We start from the raw sequence: 11,464 nt of genomic DNA, 5'->3' as shown, positions 1-11,464 counted from the left end.
CCACATCACGACAAAGGCCACACGGGGAGGCTCTGGGAAATACTTTACAACCAGTCCTCTGCAGGACAAAAAGCCAACGCTTCCCTTCTTGTCAGGTCTGAGCGATTTAAAGTCCACTTTGATTCACAGGGGAAACTAGCGGCCAGAAAGACTGGTATTTTTTAACTGGATAAGCAGAAAACCTCATCTGAGGCATCTCTCCTCCTATCTGGATGAAGAACAACAATAATGTGCTTCAGGAAACTGTATTAACAGAAACATCGACGAGGTGCAGACAAACATTTTAATTGATTAAATATATTACTTTGAAGATCTTTTTGAAATTGCACTTGTATGGTACTAATCGACAGCCAAAGGCAATAAAAAAGTCTAGAACCAAAAATGTTCAGATATGAACATGTGACAGAAACTGCTATGTAAAGTGACATACACTGCTCCCAAGAACAAGATTTTTAGAAGATAATTTATCTTAACATGTGCAAGGACAAAATTGTAATCAAAGGCTGAAAGAAATATATATTAGTGCTTGCTTTTTAAAAGTTTATTTTACATTTTAAATACAGTATTTTTCTCATTAAAAAAAAAAATCCTAACTCTGTGGTTTCTATATATACAGAAGAGCTGTGGGGCCTAATGAATATTCTGGGTGTAACAGCATAGACATTTGACTACTTCCGAGTGAAAATTCAAAAACACAAATTAAGCATTGGTTAGAAGAAAATAATCCAGTTTCTTAACAAACAAAAGAGAACCTATAAACCAGGTATTATAAACAGAAGGAAAGGCAGCAAATGAAAACCTCACACAGCCTGACGTAGTAGCCTGTGCACACTGCAGCTGGCCAGTGGGGCCCCTGGAAGGGACCTGTGATGTCAAAACTAAACCTTAGACTTCAGAGGCAATACAGCAGTGGGCGTACACTGTGTCGTTTTCTGTCTATACTACCCTCCCTTTACATACTTAACCTCTCACACAGATGGGAAGCAGTGAACGTGGACTTGTTTCCATGAGAAAACTGAAGATGTTCCTTTTTCCACCAGTAAGACATAAGACAGATTAAGCTGTAACATTTAAGCATGTGAGTTTCCAATTTTCTCTAGATTGCAGCTCCACCAGGACTGTGGGGTGGTTTGTGCCCTCATAAGGAACAGAAAGAAATTCAGACTGTCTCTGGCAGTGACTTCCTATTAGTGCAGCAGCACTCTTCAAATGCTGAATTACACTAAAGTGATTTTGCATATTTTAATTCAGTAGGTGCCAGTTGAGTTTATAAAACTCCTGGCCATGTTATTTTTTACAGAAAATAGTTTCAATTTGAGATGTTCCACAAAACTCTATGAAAACAAAATCAATAGTTTTTTGTTAGCAGTAGTATGAATGGCAGGTGGAAGAAAAGGCCTGAGAATGGGAGGGCGGGTGGGAGGACGGGTGGGAGGACGGGTGGGAGGGTGCTGAGGCCGTCTATGAATCTCTACACATCAATCACCTACCGGGCTTGAATATTCTAAGTTGTCATTCTCTCAGAAAATAATTCTCTGTAACATAACTAACTAAACAGTTGTACCCAAAGCAAAAACAGCCTTGGTCACTCAGGTGAGATCAAGTTGAGGCCATTTCTTTTTCTACTATAACCTGTGAAGTCTTGAGCTTTTAAGTCTCAAACTGTTGCACTCCAGTCAAAGCCAGCTGCACAGGAGGAGACTAGTTCAGAAGCATTCCCAGTTACGGCTCTAACCGTGGCTCTGTACAACGCACGGAACAGACAGCAGTGCACCCACCAGCCAGGTCAGGGCAACGCCGGGATGTTTATTTTGGAGACTGAATATTAACACGTAGCTCTTGTAACTCCAATATCCACGAGCGGCTCTGCTGGTCAGCACCCAAGGGCTAGATGAGTCTTCAGAACTGCTTTTAACATCAGAGCATTAACGCTAACGAGTCTCAAGGAATCCTGGTTCTCAGTAAGAGTTCATAAACCATCAGAACACAATCGAGAAGGTAAACACTGACTCCTATGCGCCACAAAAGTCAAAGGAAATTAAATGTCATCTTCTGCTCAACCCCAGACTCCGACTCTGTAACACCAGCTTTATCTAGTATAATAGACTCTGTAGTAGACTGACTTAGACCTCCACAGAGAGTAGGAGTTATCAAACTTGAGGAGATAGACCCCCCTCCCTGGGTACTGGTGGCTGCCTGCATACACTTCCTCATGACAGTCCCGCCGGTACACAGGTACAATCTCATCCAGCAGAGGCTTGTTGACATTCTTTTTGGCTTTCTCTTCACAAGTGACATTTTCTGTGAGATAGTGAGAGAGAACAGAAGACACAAGTCAAGTGTTAGATCCAGGAATATCACCTCACTCATCAACAATGAAACTACATGCTTTGAGGTATTGTTTGTTAGAGATTCTCTTAAATCAGTCTCAACTGTGCCCGCATGTGTGGCATGTGCTGTCACTCACTCGAATTCCTGACTACCACTATGTGCAGTTGCCGGGCTCTGAAAGTGCAGCGAGACAGACAGACACAGGTATAGGTAGCCTCCTGTGTCCTTGCTGCTCACATTACTGGCCTTACTTTTCCCGTTCTCTATCTATCCAGGTCCTAACTCCTTCCTTATCTATAACAATCTCAGTCATGGAACACTGAAGAAAACTCTGCTGATTTCCTATAACGAGTCTGCCTTCATGTTAGGAATGGCAGAAGGTAGCTTAGGCAGACTATAGCTTCTATATATCTTAAATATAAAAACCACAGTAGAGAGGTACACAGAGGCAGCCACAATCTCAGTCAGTGCCCCTTGTCCTGTTTAACAGGGATGAAATACATGGATAAAGAATGAGCTCTCGGGGCTGGGGATTTAGCTCAGTGGTAGAGCGCTTACCTAGGAAGCGCAAGGCCCTGGGTTCGGTCCCCAGCTCCAAAAAAAAGAACCAAAAAAGAAAAAAAAAAAAAGAAAAAAAAAAAAAAAAAGAATGAGCTCTCGGGCTGGAGAGATGGCTCAGCGGTTAAGAGCACCCGACTGCTCTTCCAGAGGTCATGAGTTCAATTCCCAGCAACCACATGGTGGCTCACAACCATCTGTAAAGACATCCGATGCCCTCTTCTGGTGTATCTGAAGGCAGCTACAGTGTACTTATATATAATAAATAAATGAATATTAAAAAAAAAAAAAGAATGAGCTCTCATCAAGACTCTCACTGTTAGTGGTTTCCTGGGCTAAAGCAATTATCAAGTTAGGAAAGAAACACACTAATTGTCTGTAAGAATGAGATAATTATTCCAAACTGTCTCAGTCTAACATATTACATATAAACAACCTCAAGGAAAAAGGTGAACCCTGGCAACATCAATTAACTGTATTTTAATGCTCAGCCAGGAATTTTAAAAGTGTGAAAAGCTCTCAAGAGAAATTTAAGGAAATAAAACAAATTATATCATGTGGCATTTGGAGTTGATCTTGGAAAATTAGGTAAAAACTTCTGAAATATGAATAATTACAGACAAACTTACCATTACTGGCATCAATACTGGTACATTAAGATAAGCAAAATGTGGGGTTGGGGATTTAGCTCAGTGGTAGAGCGCTTGCCTAGGAAGCGCAAGGCCCTGGGTTCGGTCCCCAGCTCCAAAAAAAAGAACCAAGAAAGAACCAAAAAAAAAAAAAAAAAAAAAAAACTGGGCTGGAGAGATGGCTCAGTGGTCAGTGGTTAAGAGCACCTGACTACTCTTCCAGAGGTCCTGAGTTCAATTCCCAGCAACCACATGGTGGCTCATAACCATCTGTAAAGAGATCCGATGCCCTCTTCTGGTGTATCTGAAGACAGCTACAGTGTACTTATTAATAATAAATGAATAAATCTTTAAAAAAAAAAAAGTTAAAAACTGGGGAAACTAGCCAATAGTGGTGGTGCACACCTGCAATCCCAGTACTTGGGCGCAGAGGCAGGCAGAGCTCTATGAGTTCAAAGGCAGCCTGGTCTTTCCAGGACAGCCAAAGCTACACAGTGAAATCCTTGGGGGGTGGAGATGGTGGTAATTCTAAATGTTTGAAAGCTTAGAGAAAGGTGGGGGGGGGGTAAGAGGAGACACAGACATGGTGGCTCACACCTATAATTCCAGCACAAGGGAAACTGAGGCAGGAGGACTATCATAAATTCAAGGCCAACTTAGACTACATAGTGAGTATGATGAGAGCTACTTGGGCCAGGTGTGAAATCCCGAATCAAAAGAGAACCCCTCAAAACAGGTGTGAAGGTGCGACCTGTAATCCTAGAGGAAGGGATGCAGGGTATTCTGTGGATGCAAGGCCACTCTGCCTACACATCAGCCTCAGCGGTGATGAAACCCCATCTCATAAACCAAACAAAATCTCAGCACCCACAAGAGGCCCAAATAAAATTAGCTTCACTACAGTAATGCCTTCAACTAAATGTTTTTATGTGGGGCTAGAGTCAAGTTAAGCTCAATGGTCAAGAATACTTGCTACATTTCAGGGGACCTGTTTGGTTCCCACCATCTAAATCAGGTGGCTCACATATACCTCTAACTTAGCTTCAGCACTCTGACACCTTCTTCTGATCTCCAGACACATGCTTCCACAAATAAAAATCAATCTTTTAAAAAAAAAGGATTTTACTTACAATTGAAGGTTAAAGGATCACTCAAAATATACACTAGTGCCTATAAAGATATCCAAGAAACAAACTAGTTCATTAACTCAATACCCAATTTTGTTACATCCACAGAACTAAAGACTACTGAGCTAGGTAAATAATGTATCTTTCAAAAATTAAAATAATTTAATTTGTGTGTGTGTGTGTGTGTATGTGTGTGACGTGTGTGTGTGTTTTGTGTATGATATGTATGTGTTTTGTGTGTGATGTGTTGTGTGTTTTGTGTGATATGTGTGTGTTGTGTGTGATATGTGTGTGTTGTGTGTTTTGTGTGATATGTGTGTTGTGTTTTGTGTGTATGTGTGTGTTGTGTGTTTTGTGTCTGTGTGTGATATGTGTGTGTTGTGTGTGTATGTATGCCATGTGTGTACAGAGCCAACAGGAGCAGTGGTGGGCGGCCCTTTATTAAGACAGGGCTATGCAATTCCTGGAGCTATAGTTATAGGAGCTATGAACTCCAGGAACTGAATGTGGGTTCTCTGGAAGAACTCTGACCGTTCTTAACCACTCATCTCTCCAGCATCATCTTTCATCAATTTAAGCAAACCACTGGGACATAAAAAAATCAATAAACTAGAGAACCGCAGCAGAGGGGTGATTGTCAGCCCTGTTTCTTTTTTTTTTTTTTGGTTCTTTTTTTCGGAGCTGGGGATCGAACCCAGGGCCTTGTGCTTCCTAGGCAAGCACTCTACCACTGAGCTAAATCCCCAACCCCCAGCCCTGTTTCTTTAGAGAAAACAAACTCTTATCTTTCCAAATGTAAGGGAGAAAAACCAAACCACCACATAGACAAAAATCCGAATGTCAGCTGGGTGTGATGTGCACATTTTAAGTTCAGCAATTGGGGAGGCAGTGGAAGAAGAAACTGCTGAATGTTCGAAGGCCAGGCTGGTTTACAACGTGAGTTCAAGACCAGCCAAGGCTGCATTACTTACTACTCTGGACTCTTCTTCCATGCACTACACAGTGCACAGGTGGACACATCAATGGGGCACAAGTGAGCTAAGTCTCCACACAGGTTCATTCTTAGTGGAACAGTTCTTAGAATTAGTAAGGTCTCACCATTCCTGCTCCAATGGAGATCTGAATGGATCAGTGTTTAGGAACGGTTAGAAACAGTGTATGAGTAGGCAACCCCACCTTCCCTTCAAGACACATACAGCAGAGCCAAGGTTAAAGAACCTCAGATGTTTTACCAGTTCTCTTTTCATAAAACTTTAAGATTGCCTTATATCTCATTTTTATTTGTATATTTGTGCCTATCTGTCAGTATGTGTACCTTATATAAGCAGGTGTGTGAGGAGACCAGAGGGAGGTGTCAGAACCCCTACCTGATGGTGCAGGCAGTTCTGAGCCTGCATCAGTGCTGGGAACTGAACCTGGATACCCTACAAGAATAGTAAGTGCCTGAGCCATCACTCCAGCTCCTTCTACCAGTTATTGCCCCAGTGTCAATAATTCCCAAACTTATCAGCTAGGGGTTCAGAACAGAAAGTAGGAAGTAATTTTCTTTTTAAAAATCTTTAATGGGCAGGACAAGAGAACATCAACCAAACCTCAGAACAGAGCAATTTCTTCCCTTCCTTTTTAAAAGATGCATTTTATTTGATGTGATGGACTTTTGACCTGCATGTATGCATATTATGTCTGTATAAAGAGTGTATGCCTGGTGCCTGCAGAGTTCTTCTGAACTACAGTTATGGGCAGTTATAAACAACTATGCAGGTACTGGGCATGAAGCCGGGGTCCTCTGAAGGAGGGAATGCTGTTGACTGCTGAGTCATCTGTCTAGCCCTTTGTCCTTAGTTTTTGAAACAGTCTGTCTTAGTAGCCCAGGCTGGCCTAAAACTCACTATGTATGATGCCCAAGCTGGTATCAAATAATGATCTTCTAGCATGAGCCTCCTCAGTGCCGAGCTGACAGGTGAGGATAATCACATCCAGCCAGAGCCAAGGACTAACTTTGTCCCCTCCTTCCTTGTTTTTGTGGTGTTCGGGATCTTGTGCATAGAAAGCACAGACCCACCACTGAAAACTCGCCTCACAGGAATCTTAAGCATTCACAGAAGCTCCTTCAGAGAAACACACACTCTCCTTTCTACACACCTGCAAGCAGTCGTGTATTGTATGAGAAAGGCTGGCACATAGCACAGGCTTAGCTGCTGGCCCACGCTGCTGGGATGCAGGTAGTACACGCAGCTAAACTGTTCCGATTCTGCCTTTCCTTGCCCCCCTCCTCCACCTTTTGGTTTAGGTAAGTATTGTGGGAAATGTCTCACTTTGCTCCTAGAACTTAGGAATCAACATTGTTAAAAACAAAATGTCAGAGCCCTGGAATTGGCTCAGCCATTAAGATAACTTGTTCTTGGAGTGGACCAAAGGTCGGTTGGCAGCATCCACAGAGCAGCTCACGATTCTTTATGCTCCAGTTCCAGAAGGCCTGACCTCTGCAAGCATGTGGTACATGTGGTACAAAAACATACAGAAGGCAAGATGTTCCCTCAACTAAAATAAAAAGTCAATCTTTAAAAATCTTAAAAACAGGGGCTGGAGAGATGGCTCAGCGGTTAAGAGCACCCGACTGCTCTTCCAGAGGTCATGAGTTCAATTCCCAGCAACCACATGGTGGCTCACAACCATCTATAAAGAGATCTGATGCCCTCTTCTGGTGTATCTGAAGACAGCTACAGTGTACTTATATATAATAAATAAATAAATCTTAAAAAAAAAAAAATCTTAAAAACAAGCCAGGCATGGTGGTGCACACAACAACATGCCAACCTAGTGGTGATGCACATCTTTAATCCCAGCATCTGGGAGGCAGGCAAAGTGATCTGAGTTTGAGGGCAGCCTGGTCCACATAGTGAGTTTTAAGATAGCCAGGGCAACACAGTGACACACTGGTCATTTAAAAAAAAAGGGGGGGGGGTTGGGGATTTAGCTCAGTGGAAGAGCGCTTGCCTAGCAAGCGCAAGGCCCTGGGTTCGGTCCCCAGCTCCGAAAAAAAGAAAAAAGAAAAAAAAAAAAAAGCCTTGAAAGACAAGGCAGGACATGTTTTGATATTTAATTAAGGACTTTAATCTTCTGATTACAGTCTGCAAGATGTACTTCGAGCCTGGGATACTTGGTAGTTTACATAAAAATGGTATGTAACAACATCTGTCTTTGAAATTTCAACTGTTAAACTACATGCTAAGTGGATTTCAAGACCCACTTATGGTTTAACAGCTCGGTATGATTCCAAGTGAGCCCAGTGGTGTTAAAGTCAAATGGACTCATGTCCATTCCAAGCACAGCTCTTAAACCTATCCCAACACCATCATCGTGAACTACTATAGTACCCTTAACAAGAACAAGGGCTTCTTATAAGCCACCCGACAGCTCGGTTAGCCCTCAAAAGTGGAAGCAGGGAGCTCAGCCGTTCTCATAGGCTGGCCCTGCACTGCAGACCTGTGTCAGCTTCAATTCGGCTAACTCAGCATGTAGAAATGTCCCAAGTTCTAGTTTTTTCAGCTAACAAAATTGAGGAGGGCGGCTTCTCAAAGATCGATACAGCCTTTAACTTATTTCTTAGACCAAGACAGTTTACTAAGGTCTTACAAACTCCCGATTGTTTACTGAGAGACTGAGAGGAATGAAGTCACACTCTTATAAAACAGTGATTTCCAAAGAGAAGAGTGGCTGAAATCTGGTGAATTTTCTTTATTTACACACAACTTTTTGTTGTTATTGGGGTTTTTCCCCCCAAAATTTTTTTAAAAAGATTTATTCATTTTTATTTATATAAGTACATTGTAGCTGCCTTCACACACACCAGAACAGGGCATCAGACCCTTTTTACAGATGGTTGTGAGCTACCATGTGGTTGCTGGGAACTGATTAAACTGAGGACCTCTAGAAGAGTAGTCAAGCATTTTTTTTTTTTTTTTGAGCTGAGGACTGAACCCAGGGCCTTGTGCTTGCTAGGTAAGCGCTCTACCACTGAGCTAAATGCCCAACCCTGTAGTCAAGCATTCTTAACCACTGAGCCATCTTTCCAGCCAGTTGTTTGGTTTTCTGAGACAGGGTTTTCCTGTACAGCAGCACTGGATGTCCTGGAATTCACTATGTAGATCAGATGGGCCCTCAAACTCACAGAGATCCACCTGCCTCTGCCTCCTGGGTGAAGGCCTGCCTGTGCCAATCTGCCCCACTACAGACAATGTCTCACCCAGCATTTGGGAGGCAGAGGCAGGAAAATCAGGCCACCCATCACTATACAGTAAATTAAGGACAGCTCTGGCTCCACGGAGTCCTGGCTCACCCCGCCGTGGCTCCTCCTCACACCTATAATCTTAGCACTTGGGACTCAAACAGGAGGTTCCTGTCTTTGTATTTTTGTTTGTTTGCTTTGTTGTTTTGTTTGTTTGTTTGTTTGATTTTTTGAGACAAGGTTTCTCTGTGTAGCCCAGGCTGTCCTGGAGCTCTTTTTTTTTTTTTTTTTTAGACCAGGCTGTCCTCAAATTAACAGAGGGATCCTGTCTTTCAAACAAAAACGTTGTTATCGGAAATATAAATTCTTTTGTTGGCAAGAATTCTTACTTGCTCTTTCAAACCTTTACAAACTGGGGCATGGTGGCATACACCAGTAGTCCCAGCTACTAGGGAGGGTGAGGAAGAGGGCTGTTTTGAGTTCACCAGTTCAAGACCAGCCTGGACAAGAAAGTAAGTTCCTGTCTCAAAAACAAAATATACAAACAACTCCGCTCCTCTAAGGGTCTTCACATACTTAGCTTCCCAACACACTAGACTGAAGTAAAACAACACTCAGAACCAAACAGACTTTCTTGGCATTTTAGAGAAATTCATGTTTAGGGCCTTTGTGACAGGCAGGCCTTTCTCAGAGTCTTTTCACCCACTATCCCAATCCTGAACAGAGCACTTCCTGTCTATGAGTGTTAGCAGGACTAGATGTGAACCAAGGCCTACCTTCTTCCTCCTCCTCTTCGTCGTCACTGGACTCACTGACATGCACACTGACAGCAGCGTTTGGAGAGTCTGTCCATTCAAAATAAACCCCAAACCCAATGTCATAACTGTCTGTGGCAAATTCCCAAAAGAGGTATGATCCTTCCTCATGAGTGGGGACTCGAACGGTGACTACTTCTCCTCGCCGGACTGTAATCACAGAATCTGCATCCTGCCGAATCTTCTCTTTAAAGTCTTTGATCTGTGGTCTTGTCCACATGGAAGGAGCTGCAATCACTGGAAGAGAGTCTAAAGGCAACAGGATTTACAAAAGCTGAGGCCAAAGGGTTCTTACCCCGCAGAGAGCATCTGACTGCAAGGGCAATATGGTTGGTTAGCTTAGGCCAAGGACGGAAGGGAACAGAAAAGCTTCTTGGGTTATTATAATATCCAGGAAGGTCACAGGTACTCAGAGGTCATCAGACCCCCTCAATAAAACAATCCACAATCTTACAAGTGAGGTTTCCTAACAGTCTGCTTTCATTTAATTCTACCTGTGAAAATTCTTAACCTCTGGATATCTTAAAGTTCTAAGGCTTTTCTGAAAAGAGCTAAGAGAGACAGAAAACCCTGGATAGCATTAGAACTACGGAGGAGCTCACACGGAAAGGCAAATATCTTGATGCTGAGTACATTCGTGTGCACTGCAGAACTCAGCAGGTTTTCCAGGTAGGACAATCAGATTCACTAACAAGATTTCCTCTCATTTGCAAACCCTTGGGAGGGCTAGGGATGTAGCTCAGTTCAGAGAGCTTGCCTAGCACAGACACAGCCCTGGTTTCAGTCACTAGCACTACAGAAAGCAGGAACTAGTACTCAAAGTCACCTTCAGCTATATAGTGAGTTGAAGGCCATCCTGAGTTGTCACAAAACAAATCAACAGTTGTGGTGGTGAATGTGTCCCTTTATCCCCAGCACTCACGTTGGTGGCAGACAGTGCTCTAAGTTAAAGGCCAGCCAGGGATACACAGCAAGATCCTGTCTCCAAGAAAAAAGAGAGATGAGGAAGAAAAGAAAGGAGAAGGAGGAGGAGGAGAAGGAGAACCAAACACAAAGCCAATGAAATGCCTCAGTGGGTAAAGGCACTTGCCACCAAGCTTGATTACTTAAGGTTATTCAGAGTCCACATGGCAGAGAGAAGGAGAACCAAGTTTTCAAGGTGTCTTCTGACCCTCTGTGTGCACGCGCACATTCATACAGTAAATCAGTAACTGTGGAACAAATCTGGTGAAGACTCTTGGTAAGACTAAAGAAGTCTCCTCCGAAGCTGTTACTGTTCTGTTCTGAAAAGTCAAGGACAGGCAGAAGGAGTTTCAGAAATCCCCCTTACCTACACCTGCTTCAACCAGCATAGCACTCACAGGCTGAAGTGGGGAAAAAAGAAGAGAAAACCACTTGAACCTCCCCATCCTTACTTCTAACTACTGAAAATTAAAATTAGGAAAACTATATTTCAAAGAAACCAACGGTCTCAGAAGATCGCAAAAACAAAAGCTGCATGAAAAGCTGGTGAATTCGGCAGATGAAGCTGGTGAATTCGGCAGATGTCTAAACGGCAAATCTCTGCTGAGATAACAGACCTGTGGCACTCATCAGTTTCATGTGGCGCCTCAAACTGAACCCAGGGCTTTGTGAACACTAAGCACTGCCCTCTCTCGACAGAGCTGGGTCCCTAGCCCTGATCTCCATGTCTGCATCATCGAGAGCATGAGATGCAGATTCTAAGAGCAAAGGTGCTGGGCTCACACTCACTCACGTAAGTGTTCTCAAAGCTTT

The 11,464-nt window shown here is 43.0% G+C and overlaps 1 protein-coding gene across 1 annotated transcript in view; it reads right to left on the bottom strand.

Annotated features, from left to right (window-relative positions):
• Positions 1-269: 269 nt before the first annotated feature.
• Acbd3 (acyl-CoA binding domain containing 3) overlaps positions 270-11,464 on the bottom strand; it is a 28,714-nt gene continuing 17,519 nt past the window's right edge. Inside the window, 2 exon segments of the mRNA NM_182843.1 lie at positions 270-2,301; positions 9,650-9,937. Of these exon segments, the coding sequence (NP_878263.1) occupies positions 2,090-2,301; positions 9,650-9,937 (500 nt within the window). The 3' untranslated portion in view covers positions 270-2,089.

This window comes from Rattus norvegicus, chromosome 13, assembly GCF_036323735.1.
Source record: "Rattus norvegicus strain BN/NHsdMcwi chromosome 13, GRCr8, whole genome shotgun sequence".
In the NCBI taxonomy this organism is placed as follows: domain Eukaryota; kingdom Metazoa; phylum Chordata; class Mammalia; order Rodentia; family Muridae; genus Rattus; species Rattus norvegicus.
Note: the sequence above shows the minus strand (reverse complement) of the source record. Positions and strands in the feature narration are given on the sequence as shown.